At 39.1% G+C, this 18,328-nt stretch overlaps 2 protein-coding genes across 4 annotated transcripts; both read right to left on the bottom strand.

Annotated features, from left to right (window-relative positions):
• Positions 1–1,041: 1,041 nt before the first annotated feature.
• Positions 1,042–3,661, bottom strand: LOC144632109 (uncharacterized). Of its 3 annotated transcripts, none has more exons than XM_078490710.1 (3): positions 3,558–3,661; positions 2,729–3,438; positions 1,042–1,821 (listed from the first exon to the last, which is right to left on the bottom strand). In XM_078490710.1, the coding sequence occupies exons 2-3, from the start codon at positions 3,264–3,266 to the stop codon at positions 1,805–1,807; spliced, it is 555 nt and encodes a 184-aa protein (XP_078346836.1). In that variant the 5' UTR covers positions 3,267–3,438; positions 3,558–3,661; the 3' UTR covers positions 1,042–1,804. The 3 variants fall into 3 exon arrangements, with proteins under 3 accessions (XP_078346836.1, XP_078346838.1, XP_078346837.1); XM_078490712.1 differs by having other exon boundaries at positions 3,577–3,652; XM_078490711.1 differs by having other exon boundaries at positions 2,729–3,661.
• A 3,879-nt stretch (positions 3,662–7,540) lies between these two features.
• Positions 7,541–16,611, bottom strand: LOC144632974 (putative ATP-dependent RNA helicase DDX5). The gene is made up of 14 exons (XM_078491730.1): positions 16,419–16,611; positions 15,258–15,504; positions 14,915–15,011; positions 14,734–14,795; positions 14,049–14,120; positions 13,262–13,327; positions 13,035–13,176; positions 12,469–12,802; positions 12,010–12,055; positions 11,848–11,912; positions 11,588–11,649; positions 11,349–11,408; positions 9,108–9,344; positions 7,541–8,459 (listed from the first exon to the last, which is right to left on the bottom strand). Exons 1-14 carry the CDS (start codon positions 16,475–16,477, stop codon positions 7,960–7,962), a joined length of 2,049 nt encoding a protein of 682 aa, XP_078347856.1. The 5' UTR covers positions 16,478–16,611; the 3' UTR covers positions 7,541–7,959.
• Positions 16,612–18,328: the final 1,717 nt, after the last annotated feature.

Here is an 18,328-nt window from a genome sequence, read left to right as displayed (position 1 = left end):
AAATTCATGTCACGTTCACTCCGTGACTAACGCAAACACGACTTGTGTGTTTCTCAAGTGACTGCTTTTCTAAAGATTTTACTGTGCGGTGCCGTGCCTTTAAGCCAAAGCACTGAAAGAGGTCGGGTGGTCAAAAATTACCCGCACGATTATAAACTGCTTGCAGTTCTTGTTTAGATACTATTTTTCACACCGAAGTTGGTGTTTCCAATTTTTCACGTGCACCTGTCCCCAACACTCTGAGAGAGACCAAAATCCATTACTTGCACCCCTATAAAGAGAGAGGACTAGCATCCCCATCCGTTCATATTGGAGTCCTTTCCAGGTCTCCTTTAGGGCAGTTTATTTAAAAGTTCTGATGAGCATCCCACCCCAATAATATTTTGCCCATCAAACTGCTTTGCAATCAATTTCATAGCAAAAACGACAACTGCTGATACTCTTCAATGTCACAGAGCAGGTGCTACTTAGTCCACATTCTGGGGGAAGAGTGCAATAAACTTTACAAATGAAATCAATTGCAATCTTACAAATTATCTATTCATCTCATCTCTCCAAACACAAAATTAATTATGAAACAAAAAAGAAAACAGCGGTCAGAAAAAGGGAAGATTGTGTTAACAATCAATTTTATATTTTGTACTATTGGGAATGTCAATTAGGCCATAAAAGGCCTAAGATATTTTCTACGAAATGAACAAGTACACAAGTCTCCTTTCCAGCCTTTATTTGGATCCTCGTACCGGTGAATCTCTTAATCAAGTTGATGAACACTGGTGTTTTTGTGGTTTCACTGTGATTTGTGATATATATGTTAACCTGATCAGTATCTTCCTCAACTGTGAGAATGGTTTTGTTATATACAAGAGTATGAAATGACAATAGAAGTTGACAGTTTCAGTGAATAAAATGAGGGTTCAGTAAAAAAATTGAGGGTAAGAAAAATAAGTGATTTACAGAATTTGCAATTATGAGTAGTTCACTTATATAGTGGCCAGACACAGTGATCAGTTCATTAGGATAAACCACAACATCCACTACTACTCCAAAGTTGATTTCTGACATCATTTATTTATTAACATTTATTTGTCCACTGTTGAAATACATCAAGTAAATAATATACTAATCTAAACATAACAGTTATCATTGTCTAAACCACCATGGCACTTTCTAAACTATGCAACACAGTAAGCCAGGCAGTGAGTGGGATGCAAGACAGCCTTTATTAATAAGTAGTTAATTAATTTTTACAAGTAATTCAAATAAAATATGATATACAACCTACTCCAGCACAAACAAACACATCTTGGAAAAATTTGTATAAAATACCACAAGATGTAAACAGAGACTTCACTATAAACAACAATTATGGCTGTTCGTTAAATGTCTACAAAAATATCTCCCAGGGTGGAATGGGAGGGAAAGAAAAGAAATGAGAACGCTAGATGCCAATGTTGCAAAAGCTAACTGCTGCTGTAAAATGCAATCAAGCTCGAGTAGCTTGAGTTAAATCTACAGTGTACCAGTAACATGCCCAGACGAAGTAAACATGTAGTAAACTTATACTGTGCTGTACCCAATAAATGCTTGTGACCAATGAAATGCTAAAAACTAGTTAAGATGTCGCAAGACCAACAGCACTGGTTCAACAGGCCTCGTGTACAAAAGAAATATGAGCATGCTGTACTATTCCTGCATCCCACATGACCCTGCTCACAATTTAGAACTGCATCAGCCAGCCAAAATTGTACGACAAATTACTGACTGATACCACCCGTTATTTTTTTTGTTCGACATGTTAAGTTCAAGGCATTTGTCCACCTTTCCTTATTTTTTTTTTTTTTGTATTTTGTTTGTTTATTGTTTTACTACATAAAATTACAGCAAAAAAAAAGAAATGTACAGCACAAAAAAAGGAAAATACAGTTATTTACGGAAAAAAAAAAGGTTACAAATTTTCGAGTTTACAGAACATACAATTTAACATAGCTAATTTAAATTACAAAGTGACAGGTTACAAAATAACAGGGTTTACAAAGGCCAACAACTTAGGTATATTACAGCAGTCTGATATGTAATTTGCAGGATAATTTAAAAAATAGTGACAACAACTTATCAAGGAGAGATAAGTGGGAGTAGAGGTTCCCACTTTTCATAATGAAAACCAACTTTATTATTTTCTCTCGCAATAGAACGTTCTATATAATAAGTATTCTTAATTTTTTCTGTTAAAAGCAGAATAGATAATGCAGTTTTGTTTAGTTTACAACGATACAGAAAGTATTTGCTTTCCAGGATAATGTAATTTGTCAAGTTATTGTGAGTTTTTACGTCTTGGTTTCCGAAAAAGATATCTTTTATGTGTAGAGGTCTGCTCCACTTCAGTTTTTCTCCGAAAGTAGAGCATACTTCACTCCAAAAAACTTGAACTCTCGGGCAGAGGAAAAGAAAATGTTCTATGGTTTCTATATCATTTTCGCAGAAATGACATAGAGGAGATTCAATTTTCTTAAACTTAAAGAGCATGTCATTTGTATATAAGATTCTATTAAGTATCTTATACTGAAATTCCCGCAGTTTTGTGCTTAGTGTTGCTCTTATAGGTGTTAGATAAATTTTGTTCCATTCTAATTGAGACTCTTCGGTGTTAAAGCTTTCTTCATATTTCTTCCTAGCAGTAGGTTTTGTGCAAACTTTTGAGACGAATTTATTATAAAGCGATTTCGACCTTTCCTTATGGCCTCAGCAACTTTTGACTTTGCGCTACCATCAGCATATCGTTGGTAGATATCCAACAATTTGCTGTCATCTTGTAATGTGACTTTCACAGCCGGAACATTTCTCACAGCTTCCCACCACACATGGAATCTCTCAAACTCTTCACTGTTAGGTACCTCAAAGCCACGATAGTGCTTCAGAATAAAGAATCTTGCCCCATAAGGAGCCAGCATAATGTCGACATAGCCAATCTTTTCACCTTGAAAGAACGGCCCCTTAGGATCCATAGCTTTCACCAGATCAAGCAGATAACTTGTCAACTTGATTTTGATTTCCTGCTGTTCTGCCTCACTTTGTTTCATAAGCAGACCATAAAATGATGGAATAATTTTCTTGCCTATAAAGTCTCCCCAAATTCTTGAATGAGCTCTCTTGTAAGGATCTGTAGGCATCAATCTTGGCTCACTGGGCCATGCTTCATCAACATATTCAATACAGACTGGACTTTCATAAATTGATTTGTTGTTGTGAACAATGACGGGCACCATTCCCTGAGGATTGATGGCTAGCCATTCTGCAGTCTTGTTATAAGGGTCTTGCTCTACATACTCAAAATCAACACCTTTGGCTACCAGAGCAATTCATGCTCTTTGAGCAAAGGGACAAAACCATGCACAGTAAAGCTTTGGAATGGCCTGAGACATCACTAAATTCTGAATCCTGAGAATGGATACATAATAAATAAACAAATGTCAAGGAAGAGGATAGGAGTCCTTGAATATAGGCAGCGAAAACCTACAAACAGAGAACAGTTGGTTTGTAAACAATGACTCTCTTACCTAAGAGACTGATGCTTACTAAACTTTCTGTGGGCGACTATTCAGCACCTAAAAATTAGCTTTACTGGATATGATACCTGTGATATCACGACGAGATGGCACTTACCAAGTATTCTATGTATGACCCCATGAAATGTCCTGATTGCTCTGTCCAATTTACCCACAATCCCTTTGACACTAATACCAAATTGATTGCAAGGCTGGTACAACGGCAGGAGGGCAAGATTTATTGGCCAATATTTCAGCCCGGGGGGGGGGGGGGGTACTCCCTATAATGGCCTATACGGGGAGGCTCCGCCCGAAGGAGTACCTTTTTAGGCTTCAGGTATATGAAAGGGTAGGGATTTCACAATTTTAGGTATACGAAAGGGTATGGAAATCAGTATTAAGGTTTCTGAAAGGGCCTTTTAATAATAATATTTCGAGCAGATGCAATTTATGGCTGTATAATTTCAGTTTATGAGCGCTACTTGAAAATGAAAAGAAAACGTTGTGTTTTAAGTATATACATGACTTTCAGGTATATGAAAGGGGTGCCTTTTTTCATGAAAAGGTATACGAAAGGGGTACAATTTCTGGCAAAATGGTATATAAAAGGGTAAGGGGTAGGAGCTCGGGGCGGAGCCTCCCCGTACAAAACTTTGTTGAGTACCCCCCCCCCCCCGGGTATTTCAGCTAGCAGAGCTAGTCTTCTTCAGGGCCAGTACTACCGTTGTACCAGCCTTGCAATCAATTTGGTTTTATAAGCACTTAGAGTGACGTCTGGTACGCGCATTTCTTGAACAAGAGATCCGGCAGCAGAGAAGCCAAGCAGTTTTTTCTTCGTTGCGTGGTCACCTGCATCCAAACTGTTTTTGTTTTTCCTTTGACACTCTCTACTCCGCAAATGAAGGCTTCTCGACAAGATCTCAAGGGGGTCAGATGGGCGGGAAAGGCGAAAACACGTCTCCCCCAGCCCGTACGAAAAGATAAAACATGCGCAGGAGAGGGCCTATAATACCCACGAGAACCCTAGTCTACCCAAGTGTAAATGTAAATGTTTATGCACCTATCAATGTTAGCCCCTGGGTCGGGAAAGGGAGGGGGTGGACAACCTGCGGGAATTTGACATCGTGAAGCTCTCCCAGGAAGGTAGGTATTTTAACATCTAAAATGGTCTGCTGGGTTAGAAATTTAAGAGGAGATATGTAAAATTTGACATTCACTAGGTGCCCAGGGGTGGGGAATTCGACTCTGGGTTCCAAAAAATGTCAAAATCCCGTCGGGTCTGCCCCCCTCCCCCAACACTGGGGCTTGACATTGATAGGTACAAGTTGGGAATAGGCCGATTTTTTCGAAAAGCTTAAGCTGGTTTGAAGAAGAAATTGTCTCTATCCAAGATATCCTCAATGGGAATGGAAAGTTTTTATCCTTTCAGGAATTCAAACAAAAACATAGATGCAACTTCTTAAGCTATTATCAAGTCATATCTGCAATCCTGAAACATCTACTCGAAAGAGCAAAACAAAACAAATAAACAAGTTGTTTCTTGATAGTGCAATTTTCAATTGCCACCTTAAATATCGATCGATCTTACGAAAATGTAAAACAAAGATTACTGGCTTTTTGATAAGAAAAAAGTACTCCTAAAGCACAGGCGGCCCAAGCTCTCTATCAGATTACCTTTGGACGTGACTCTTGCTTTAGCAGTGGACACTTAAATAACGATAACTCGCCGAAAACGCGTTGTATCGACCTGAGAAGCTGGAAGACAACAAAGAATGAAATAACGAATCAGGGTAAGTCAACTTTATTCACAAAATATACATTTTTTTACTTTGAAAGCAAAACCGTTGTTTCCCATACAAACCCTTATAAATCGAATCTTTGTAACACAACACCGCTCGTAAGCAAGAGTCACGTCCAAAGGTAATCTGATAGAGAGCTTGGGCCGCCTGTGCCTAAAGTAACTGCACTCAGTAGAGGGGAACGAGGTCTCTCATCAAATGACATAAGCAAATCAAATTTATGTGCAAAGAGAACAAACTTAAAGAATTTTACTTCGAACTCGCTCATTATAGAATACTTGTCTCCAATAAACTTGCCTCTCCAATAAACTCGGACTGTACCTGTGACCAGTCATATTCGATAAACCATACTTTCACCGAGTTCCACCGGTCTAACAATTCTTTCATAAAGTTTTACAACACGTCAATGAAGAAAACGGCACCTCTTTCACGCAAAGTATGAAGAACTACTCTTTTGTAAATCCCTTAATTCTGGCCGTGGTCAACTGCAACGACACCCTCTTAAAAGAAATTAAATAACTCTTCTATTGGCAAAAAATTACCTTTACAATCAGAAAATTAATCAAATTGAGCCCGAGTTAAATGAATTCGAATGAAAACTTGATGACGGTACCCTTTCTTTTTGCAGGATTTTTTTCTCCTTTGTATGAATAGGTTGACAGGCACCTTCACTCAAAAGTTTTTCTTTTGTATGAACCCCCCCCCCCCCCCGACTTTTCTAATAAGTCGCGCGAGTGTGCAAAACCAGAGTTACTAACTCTGGCAAGACAAACTGAACGCATCCTTACTCCACTGAACATCCATTTTTGTATGAAACTAAGACGGATTCCGGTAATAGTTCTTACAATAAGTACTCATTGGACGGGCAACATTTTGAATACTATTTCAAAATCTTATTGAAATTCATTTGTCTTGGTGACCCCGTAATTGAATTCTAAAGCATTCTCGAGAAAATTTAAAGGAGAAGTTCACTCCAGAATGTCCATTTATTTTCTTTACGCCAACACAAAGATATGTTATTCACCAAAATTTCAGCCTCCAACGTGCGCTATAACCCTACGAATTCTTTCCCAAAACTCGACAACTGAACGCCGCCATCTTGGAGCTGGTAATGTATGCGTAACATCAAAGAGCTCAGCCTAAATACACTCGAAACTCTTCATTTCTTTGTAGTGGCTTTTGTTTGTCAGAATACCTGTTTGTGCATCTCCATTTTGCTCAAACAGAGCTCCAAGAAATACGAAAAACAAGGAGTTTCGACTATAAAAATTTTCCCGCCAAACTTCATGCTGAGCTCTTTGACGTCACGCATACATTACCAGCTCCAAGATGGCGGCGTTCAGTTGTCGAGTTTTGGGAAAGATTTCGTATGGTTATATGCGCGTAGTTTTTTTTATAATTTTTTTTTTATATATTTTTTTGTTAAAAAAAAAAAAAACTATCGAATTCTCCTTTTTAAAAAAACCCAAAAATTTAAAAAACCCCCATTTTTTAGGCGTGAAATATAGATCATTTCAAATCTCAGGTGAAATCTATTTTTCCATCGTGGGGTCAGCTTGAGTGCATAAGTTTTGGCAGATTTTTGTTAGCTGAACTTCAACTGTTACCACCCTAAGAGGTCTTTTTCGTAACTTAATTTTTGCCTGTATTGCTCGAATGTTGGGCGGAAACCATACAAGGGTGTCATTTGGCGAAAAGTACTGGTTGGGATTTACAGTCGAATAATGATAGTGCTTAAATTCCAAAATCATGAGACATACCATTTATATTTGCTTTCCAGCTTAACCTTCAGGGATTTTAGGTAAAATGACAAGCACCCAAATAGTTCTTCCTCCTTTCACAACATACTGACGTTTTAATAGTTTTGACTTTTAAAAAAGTGGCTTGAATGCATGAAACTTTGAGACCTAGCTGCCGTCTGAATATATTTTGGCAAACGTTGTACCGAAACAACTCAACTCTCGCCTTGCGGACACCTCGCTATTACGGACAGGAGTTGAAGTCCCGGCGAATAAGAATTACTGAAAATAACTCTCGTTACTACTATATGGTCGCCCCGAAGGTTTCCGTTTTAGAGGGGGGTTGACTGTAAAATGACTGATTTTGATTTAGAAAGAGGGCTGTTATGGTTCAGAATTGAAATTCTCTCATAAACTAACAAATCAGAAAGAAAACAAGGAAATAAACACAACTTGATTTCAATAAATGAGAATTTATTGACGTCCTAGCCTATTTTCAAAGTCTGCAGACAGACCTGATTTGCAGATGTATATTTCTAAAATGCTTACGAAGCTCTTCGACGTTGTACTGTGGTTCAAAACAGTATCCTAACAGCAACTTAAGTTAAAAGTAAAAAAAAAAATGCAAAAACAAAAACATTTACAATGCAGGCACAATATAGGCAGAGCTCAAGAATGTCTTCCGTTAGTTGATAACACACTCCTTTCAAAGTACCTAATTTGAAATAAAAACTTGAAGATCAACAGTCAATGCAGTCCCAGCAAGCGAATTGAAAATGCAAATGTAAGTATATTAATATTTTATCTTTGCCCCTGTCATCATCATGTAATAAATATACAAGAATGTCCAATACATTGTACGGGGTCTGCTCATCTCTACTGAGGATATGACCACGCAGCAGTTTGTTGTACTTGGCCTTGCACAGCATTTGTAGCCTGTTGCTGGTAAGTTTGGTAGGTCGCCTGTGGATATGCAGCAGCAGCCTGGGTGTACTGCTGCTGTTGTTGTTGCTGCATAAGAGGCTGGGGTGGGTTTGAAGGGGGTGGACCAGGAGGCGGTGGGGGTGGTGCCTGATATGAGTTGCTGCTGTAGCTGTTGTACCCTCCTCCCATCATGTTGTTTTGGTTCCAAGTGCCATTCTGTTGTGTCTGATTTCTTCCCCCGCCACGGGAATCTTGATTTCTGTTGGAGTTAAACGACTTGTTAGCACTTGACATATGACCACCACCTCTCCCAGAACCACCCCGTCCTCCACCTGAGAAATTTGAACGGTGTCCACCACCACTCCTGGAATCACCACGCGAGTCACCATAGCTGTTCCTGTTAAAATTACCACCACTTCCCTGGGCATTTTTGTCGCGATAACGGCTTCGACCTGAGGCGAAAGGAGAAAACAGAAAAAAAACCAATGCTACTAAGAATATGTTTTTCTGGACCATTTAATGAAAACGCCTGTTTTCAACATCAGTCTACAACTGTCACAAAGGAGCAGATGAACTAATACCAATGCCTTACTTCAACTACCGTATTTATTCGATTAAGCGCGGGGCTAATAAAATTTTGGATCCTGAGAGTGGGCGCTTATTCGAGGCTGGGCGCTTATTATATTTTCACCATTTTTAGCAACTGGTTACTTTATTTTGCAACAAAACAATGAATAATAATGAAACATGAAGATGTACCAATGCAAAACTTTAACTGTTTATTGAAAGTTTTTCCAGAAAACTCAGTCTTTGTGCAAGTCTTTTAGTAGTACTTAATCCATTTCAACCTCAATTTTAATAATAATCAACACTCCTCATGTGTGTTCATAGGGTTTTTCTATGAGGCAGGTAGGGGTGGGCACTTATTCAAGGCTGGGCGCTTAATCAAATAAATACGGTTCATTATTTATTTAGAGCATAATAAACTATGTTACTTGCAGTTTCCCTTAGTTCTAGAATGTAGCCATTAAATGGCATCTCTTTTGGAGTTTAACCAGCAGACCAAGGTGGTTGAGAAAGCAGAATAGAGCTATACTAACCTTTTCCAAACATCCCTCTGGCTTGTTCTGCTAGCTGCATGAGCTTTGGGTTAACATGTTGGTTGGCCTCCTTCAACACTGAAATCAAGTCCTTTGCCTGCTTGGCATTTCCAGTGGTGAAAAAAGTGTACGATGTTCCTGTACGATCTGAACGTGCTGTTCTCCCAATACGATGCACATAATCTTCTGAACAACTTGGGAAGTCAAAGTTGATGACAAATTTGATGTCGGAGATATCTAAATGATGCAATAAATTGGCACGGGGTCACAACATAAACTATACTCCAAGCTATCAATAAAAAGAGGGCGTCACAACTGAATGCCAGCTCCCTAATTTTACATTTCAGAAATGTCAGAAACAGTCCCTTGATACTCACGTGGGCACAGTACTCCAAATGAAAAAGTCATGGTTTCCAACACCTTTTATTGAAACACAAAAACAAATCGGCCACCAACTGAAGGTAACCTGTCTACTTCTCCAAACAAACTTGCCTGGTCACAAGAGGTATCTGTCCCAGAGTGTAATTTTATTGAGCTTGTTTCTGCTCTGGGAGCCGGCATGAAAATGTTCACCAGGTTACACTTGAAGCAGGAACCACACCATGACTCAGCGCGTCCAGATGATTGGGAGGGAAGGAACAGGCGAAGGATGCTTTTATTACTAAGACAGAACAGACTTGTCTGACTGCCATTTAGTGTTAACAGTAATGCAAGCTTTGTGGGCCCTTTAGATTCAACACTGCATTGCCACATAACGTACACAAATACAGGAAGCCCTTGTGCAAAGTTTCAAAGAAATGCAATTGAATCTCAGCTCACAGTGAATCTTTGTCACAGTGCCAACACTGTTTAAAAAAGCTGGTTTGCCAAAGCATGCACTGGGAAAGACAATACTGGTTGCTTCACAAAGACAGTCTCACAACAGTTATTGCACATAATAGTAATGTAACAAAAGAATTTAAACAGTTAAAAAGAGTTGATCTTGTTAACTTATCACAAGGGCTTCCAAAATGCGTGTTTTTAATACCAATTAATGTTCCAGAACGTTTGACATTCCCAGGTGTAAACTAACATTTCAAGGAAGTTAACCTCTGCACTGAACTTTCAAGTCAAAGCCCAGTGCTGTGACTTTTAACCAATCGTGTTTTGTTACCTATCTTTATTGGCCAAACAAGTCATGCACCAAATTCAAGTTCGGTTTTTTTCAATTTAATAAATTTACTGGAGTTGTTTTCAACAAAAACTGATAAGTCAGAGCACTGTACTTTGACTTAAAGTTTGAGGTTGTACAGATAGTAATATTATGCAGCAACAAGCTGAATCTGCAAGGCCCCACAAATGCTCACACTACTGTGGAACCTAACTCCATCTGTACAACCATCAAACACAACTCCACAGAGAAATGTTAAAATGATTTTATTCAAATTCAAGATTTGGTACAAGTCCCATGTTCTATGGGAGCTCAAATGAGTTATCACTCCGAAAGGAATGCCTGTGCATCAGGCGGTGCCTTTTGTGTTTTATGGTTTTGCCTTCACCCATCTCTCAGACAGGATGGCATCTAGGACATACTTGTATGTCAATAATTGAAAAGAGACTTGCAGTTAGTTGCAGACAAAAAATACTTGTATCTTGTTTAACTGTGAGGTATAAGGTGCTAAAACATCCTGGATCCCCTTTTTTTTAATTGTGTCACTTTGATGGCTAAAGGACTTCCTGAAATGGAAAACATTTGTCATTTGTATGCATGTGTGCATCTGACAGTGGCCCACAAGATTGCAAAGTTTCATGCTGTTTTTCACAACTCCGAGAATAATTTAGAACGAGCAATTACATGCAATTCAGTTAAACCTAGGAAATGAATACGACTTATAACAACTGCTCCTTTCCCTCCAGCTCAGCTGACAAACCAAGGTCATGCAGAGTTCCTTCCACTCAAGGACAACCAGTAACCACAGCATAGATGATGCACCCTCCGATTAAAAAATAATAAACCTACTATGGGGTTAAAAATAGGAGGTAGAGTTAGTAAACAGCACCTTAAAAATCAGTAACAGAAAGGTCACAGATCTGTGCTATGTATGTACTTACTCAGAGTATACAAGGTTCTAAACCTCTTAAAGGCCTAATTTCAAGGCATAAAGTAAATCCAGATTTATCACTTCACTATATAGTGCCTGTGATCCAAGTTGTTTGATAAAATACATTGGTAGGTAACTAGTTCGAAACACAGTGACAAACCTAATCCTCTTGAGGCAACATCTGTAGCAACCAGGATGGGAGCATTACCCTTTCTAAATTCTAAAAAAGAATCAAGGTAGAAGGCAAAATTATTTTTTGGTTCTATTTTTAAAGAGCTTTTATTTAGCAGTAATCTTAATTAATCAAACAGGTAAAACATTAAACCAAAGGTGGCTATTTCTGGTATTCTGTATTAGGACTGAATTACAAGATGTTTCTCACTTCAAGTTACTACATACCATTCAACACCCAATCTCTTTCAGGCTGTGATTTGTCTCCATGAATACACATAGCAGGCCATCTATGAAGGGAAATAGACAACAGACTAAAAAACAAGCCAACCAATCGAAAATAGCAGAAGAAAACTGACCAAGAGCATCAGTAACGAGGAATTCATATGGTCAACATTAAACAATTCAGAAATAAACTGAACATTCATCAGGTGCTCTATGGGCATAACAAAATCACTAAACTCATTATGTGAAACAAGAAAACATACCCATCTCTACGCATCCTTCTTGTTAGTTCATCTGCTCGTCTCTTTGTCTCAGTGAAAATGAGGGACTACAACAGTGCAGAATGAATAAAGAAATGCATGAGGAAATAGACTAGTCTAGAAATTCAACAACAGTAATACAAGTTATCAAAAACCAAAATCTACCTTGTTTTCTGACTCTCCCATTATCTCTTCCAGCAGCTTGATCAGCCTTGTAAACAACAAACAGTCTGTTAGTCACACCACCATTTTTTACTTTTCCCTAACTGGGAAATTGGGACTTTAATTCTGTTAGTCTACATAAATGTAATGGCCCTGGTGTTTGTGTGGACTACATGCACCCATGCACTATCTTAGTTACAGCAAGGTAATGCAAGACTGCAACCCTACCCTGTGGCACAATGCAATGTTATGTAAAACTCACATACAACAGTGTTGGAAGTCAAGTACAACTGAAAGCTGAGAAAAACTCGGAAACAGACATCTTTTACATTTCCAGTAAATGATGTCTGAAATTTAAGTGGAAAAATTTGGTTCATGTCTCATGTCGCCTTCACACCTTACACTGTAGTTCTCAACCAACATCACACAAACTTATGTCCATGAGGTAAAACCTCAACTTACTTGTAGTCTTTTTCAGTTTCATCACACACATCCACAATCTGTAAGATTTTGTGGTTTGCAGTGAGCCCAAGTGTGCCAACTGTGATGTGAACATAATCCCGTAAGAAGTCAGAAGCCAGTCCCTGTACTTCCTTGGGCCATGTTGCACTCCACATAAGTGTCTGTCGGTCTGGTCTAATCTGTTCAATAATTGTCCTGATCTGTGGTTCAAAACCCATGTCAAGCATCCTGTCTGCTTCATCAAGCACCAGGAATGTGCACCGACGCAGGTTTGTTTTGCGAGCCTCCAACATGTCAATCAGCCTTCCTGGTGTAGCTATACATATCTCCACACCTGCAACCAAGAAAGTCTGAGTTCAATGTCACAGGTTAGTGCAAAGATATTATTACAAGTGTGGAAAAATGCTTTGAAATTTGCCCAGCTGAGCACACTCAAATATTGACACCAGGAACAAGTTACCAAGCAAAAGTGTTTCAACACATAAATTATGTGCAGAATGAGTGCACAGGAATATGTATGTATTTGTTTGAATACAATATACTGTAAGCTACTGATGATGAGTCACCTCTTTCAAGCTCACGGATCTGAGGCCCCTTTGGTGCACCTCCATAAATGCACACACTTCTGCATTTAGAGTTCCTTCCATATTGAAAGGCCACTTGCTGTACTTGCTGTGCCAGTTCTCTTGTTGGACAAAGGACAAGAGCCTAAAAGCAATAACAGTGGTGTACAGTGTTACATACAAGTGCTTTTAGCGACTTTAGAGTCTTCCACTTCAATAGGCCAACTTACCACTGGACCATCTCCAGGTTGAAGAAGAGGTTGGTTATTGATATGCACAATTGCAGGTAGAATGAACTACAGGAGAAAAAATAACACAGCAAGTCTTAAAAGGGGCATTGTGTCACCATATTTTAAGCCATTTTTCTGATTACTTCCAAATTCAAGGAAACCTCAAAATAATAATAATAAAAACTTTATTTATCCTCAGTGTCAGCACTGGTCCTAGCATGCATCTTTCTTGTGGATTTATCCATCATTGAGTGTAAGCATGGGGGCAGAGCAGAAAGAGAGTATTGATAGTCCGTCCATTGCTGTGTGTCTGGGGCCTCTCCCCGCGTCCTGCGTCCACTGCCTGTGTGGTGGTTGTGTTGGTCTGGTGTCTCCTTCCCTCCGGGGACAGTTTGTGTCGTCTCGCTTCACTCTCTCGGATGCAGACCTCTGGGCCCGATAGCATGGCCTAGTTGTGTAATGTAGGAAAACAACAAAGAAGTAATCAAAATGTGAAAATAAACAAGGATGGTTTTGGCTGACGAAGATTAAGACAGATTACAACTGAGAAACTTGAAAAAACTGGCAAGTTTTTTCAAGATGAGTTGTCCGTGACTGAGCTCCTTTAATTGCATTTCATTTAACATTAATTTAACTTAAGAACAATGTCACTTGACAGCAAGACCACAAGGTTGAGTGGCCAGCATGTTGTCCTTGGGATTTGCATCACAGGGTTCAACATTGACACAAATATAACATAATCGACCAACAGAATGCCCTCAATCACGCCTAACCTACAACAACTTACAGATATTGTTTTTCCTGATCCTGTCTGTGCAATGCCCACAAGGTCTCTACCACTGAGTGCTACTGGCCAGCCCTAAAAGAAGTACACAAAGTAGATTACTTTCTTCCATCTGCCACACCACAGACATTTCACACTGTTACCAGAGAGCCTAGAATTGCCTTAAACTTTTGTATTACCACCTGTTATAACAAGATTCGACTCTTTGTTCCTAGGTCGAGGCTAGGAACAACAACAACAAAAATTGAAAATTATTACCAGGGTCCTTAACCCATTGGCTCCCCCGCCCCCCCCCCCCCCTCCCTGCCCCTCACCGCCCCTTTCCCTTCCCTCCCTCCCCTTTTTCTCCTTTCTGTCATATCCTCTTCGCTTCTCCTTTTCCGCACCCTTCCGGCTCGGCCCCCGTCGCACCTCGCCCCGCGCGGCCCTCCCGTCCTCTGGGGCTCCCCCCCCTCGGTCTCGGGAGTGATCCTGTGGGGCTGGCATTTCTCTCTTCTCCGAATTTGTCTGCTGTCCCTTTGTGGACGGGAATGGGGGTGGGGCGGCCTGGGAGTCAAGGGTAATTGGCATTGTAAAGCTCCAAAACTACAAGAACACAGTAACATGCTTCAAAATTGCATGCAAAATAAGAAACTGAACTTTGAAAACGCATGTATCAAAACATTTATTACACTATTATTATAATTACCTGTGCTTGAATAACTGTTGGTTCTTGGAAACCTTCTTTTCTTATTGTATCCATTACATAATCTGGAAAGGGAAAGTTGTAAACTTGGTCATCTTATTAGGAATAGGCAAAGCAGGAAGCTGTCCTAACAACTTTTCAAAAGCATTTAACCAAGACAACAGAAAGTAGCAGTTACACTTACTTGGGTAACTTGCTTCCTCAAAAGCTATCACTGGCTTGGGTACATTCCTTCCTTCAACAGTAAGTTCAGATCGTCTTCTGTATTCATCAACTTCTTGCTAAAATAAAAAAAATCAACACTTTAAAAGGTGGGTATTTTTGGAAATAGCTTTTAGAAACAGTCATACGATCGAAGGGTGTTCATTAGTTACATTTTGTACCTTATGAACACAAGGAGTAGATGAGATGTGACCTTTTTAGTTAGCTCAGGTTAAATGTTATTTTTTATTAATCCAGCTCCTTATTTTATAAAAAAACTAACTGTAAAATATTGTTGTCTGTCAGGCAACCTCAAATATACCTACCAGGGATCTGTTTTGAACATTTGGGTGTTCTCTGTACAAATCCTTCTTGAATTTTGGCAATGCATCAAGGTCCCACTTTGGCTTTCTTAGGAATTGCCCAGGTTGATTATTTAACTTGTCTTTCTTGCCACCAAATCCTCCACCTCCACCTCCTCTAAATGAAGAACCAAATGATCCTCCTCCAAACCCACCACGGCCACCTCCCCCGCCGCGACCGCCACCTCCACCACGACCTCCACCACCAAAACTGCAAGAACAAAGCAATGGCTTACTTTTGATGTGCTTCAAAATTACATGCAAAATTAGCCAAAATTACAAAAACACACAAGCTGTTTGCCACTGGGCTGGAGGTACATGTACTGACCACTGAACAAAGTCAAACAAATTTCAGCTGATCAATCTGCCTACAAAAAAAAATATTAAAATAAAAAAAAAAAAAAAAAAAAAAAAAAAAAAAAAAAAAAAAAAAAAAAAAAAAAAAAAAAAAAAAAAAAAAAAAAAAAATTATTTAAAAAAAAAAAAAAAAAAAATTTTTAGAAAAAATTTTTCAAAAAAAAAAATTTCTAGTTAAGAGTGTACTAAGATTTCTTGAAGAAATCTAAAAAAAACTTTTCAGCTGTAAATTAAATGGCATTGTTTCTTCTTAAGATCATCTGACCATTTGAACGCTGACATGTTCCTCACAATATAATATTTTTGCTTGGAGAATTTTTATGGTCAAACAGGACAGTTTTCATAAATTAAGCCATAGCTGAATAAATTAGTCGCGACACCGCCACATTTCGCCATAAACTTGGTAAAAGATAAGCACAGCTACTCGTTATATAAATAAGTTTACACATGGTCCGTGAAAGGCATAATTATCCACGTCCACAAAGTGAGAGAAACCTTTGTTCGCTAAGCTGGCTTGAAAACAATCTGAGAAACTTTCCTCAAGGAAACGCATGTGCTACATGTATCCGCTTAATTCCGCCAACCATCAACGCAAGAAATTTTACACTTTCGACACGAAATACGAAAATCTAACACTTAAATCTCTTAAACTGTTGAGTAAAACTCTTTTTTGTTTTACCTTTTAACATTAACGACTACAACGAAGGGTTGAATTAAAGTAAAAATCGCAAAGGCCTTGACAATATGTCCGCCTTCATTTCTTCTCACCTTTTTCGCTCTGAACGGCTGCCTGGATCAAAGGAACGACCTCTGTCATAACGAGACATGATTCGGTAATGTACGTCTGCTTATTTTAGGGTCTTGTAATGAAAGATATCGACGAAAATTAGAGGCAAAATCACCAAACTACAAGACCGATTAGTCCTCGCCGGCGAAACAGACGTGAAAGAAAGAGTTGTGACGCAGGCCCATGAGGTCTTCAAGCTAAAGTGATCCCTGATTGGTGGATATCTTATTGCGTAGTTGGCATTGCGCAAACGTCACTCCTGACTCGGGAGGAGTGGAGGAGAGAGTCTGAAGAGCGATAATGAAAAAGAAAGTAAATCATTGAATAAAATAGAAAGTTAAGAATTTTAAACCGCAGTGGCTTATAACCATAGTAGTTGAAGTATCTGAAGTCTTGTTACTGGGACAAATTTAGGAATCAATGGAGCGACAATTATGTTCATGGTCTGCTCCTTTGAGGACTTTGAATCAACTAATACAATGCATTGACAATGAAACAGCGTCTCCCAACCAAATGAACCTTTTCGCATGCACAAAATGCATCGTACAACTCATAACAGGATAAGAAAACGTTGTAAAGACATTTTTTTTGTAATTGCTCCTCCTGCTTCACGATGGTAAGAAAAAAATCCACTCTCAACTACCGTGTAGTAGGTAGGGAAATTCCTAGCCAGATTTTTGTTTTTTTTTTTTTTTGTTTGTTTTTTTTTTTTCAATAGGCTAAAACTTGTGCTTGTTCAGTTTTTCTTTATTTTTGCCCAAGAGGAGGCTTAGAATTCTAGAAATTACATTTCAGAGCTTTTACATACGATGAAATGTCCTTACAATAGATAACTCAGTTACTAAGTTTCGGAGTAGAATTTGTTTGGCAAAGAAAATCTAATAACCGGTATCTGGGAGGCCATGGGTTAGCGGGTGGCTGAATGGTCCTTTCCTCTTTTGTTGAAAAACTGCGGGTCTTGCAAAATTTATCACCGAGCTAAAGGACGTTTACACGGCCGGTCTCGTAGTCTCGTATTCTTTCTTTGCGGTACGCCTTCTCGGAGCCTCGATCCATAACCGGGCGTTTTGAAAGGCTAAAAAGGTCTCGGGCTCGCAGAAAAGATATCAGTCTCGCAAAGTCTCGCATTAACCATTCGACACCCCTATGGGTATCGATTCCCGTCGGGGACTCAGAATTTTTCTTTGTCCCATGCTCCTGTCATATATTGTTGAAAAATTTATCTTCATTATTTATCACCGTAGCTTAAAATTGACCATCTTTATTATTTACAACACACTTGATGATTTCGACATTGCTGATCCTAGCAGTATGCAGGATGCGTGTCACATATCAACCTAGTAAATGGCCCAGCTCACCACGAGTCTCTCGCCCGGGGTCTCTCGTAGCAGCTCAGTTGGTTAAAGCGCCCAACCGGTATCTGGGAGGCCATAGGTGAGGCCCTGCCAGGGGGGTTCCCGTGTCGCTTGTCTAAATAAATTGCCATGTCGCTTTTTCGCTCTTCTCGCTGTCGGATATAAATTGAGGGAAATTACTATCTCGGAATTTAAGTTTTTCCATAGGGGTCGTTGTCGCATTTTATTGTTGCTGTCGCTACTTTTTGGGCCTGTCGCTTGTCGGATTTCCCTGGCAGGGCCTCATAGGTTCGATTCCCGTCGGGGACTCAGAATTTTTCTTTGTCTCATGTTCGTGTCAGTGTTGAAAAATTCATCTTCATTAAAATCTTATAAATTTCACGGTTAATTTGGTATATGAATTCTTCTGGTCAAACTGTTAATTTACAAACCATTTCAATATATTTGATTTCTTACCATCCCATGTTAACAAAAATAGGCGTTTTTTGGTCCATTGATAGAAAAAAAAACCGTGTTTTTTTTGTTTTGGCATTTGC

The sequence above is a fragment of the Oculina patagonica genome, chromosome 12, assembly GCF_052425735.1.
Source record: "Oculina patagonica isolate OP01 chromosome 12, crgOcupat, whole genome shotgun sequence".
NCBI lineage: Eukaryota > Metazoa > Cnidaria > Anthozoa > Scleractinia > Oculinidae > Oculina > Oculina patagonica.
Note: the sequence above shows the minus strand (reverse complement) of the source record. Positions and strands in the feature narration are given on the sequence as shown.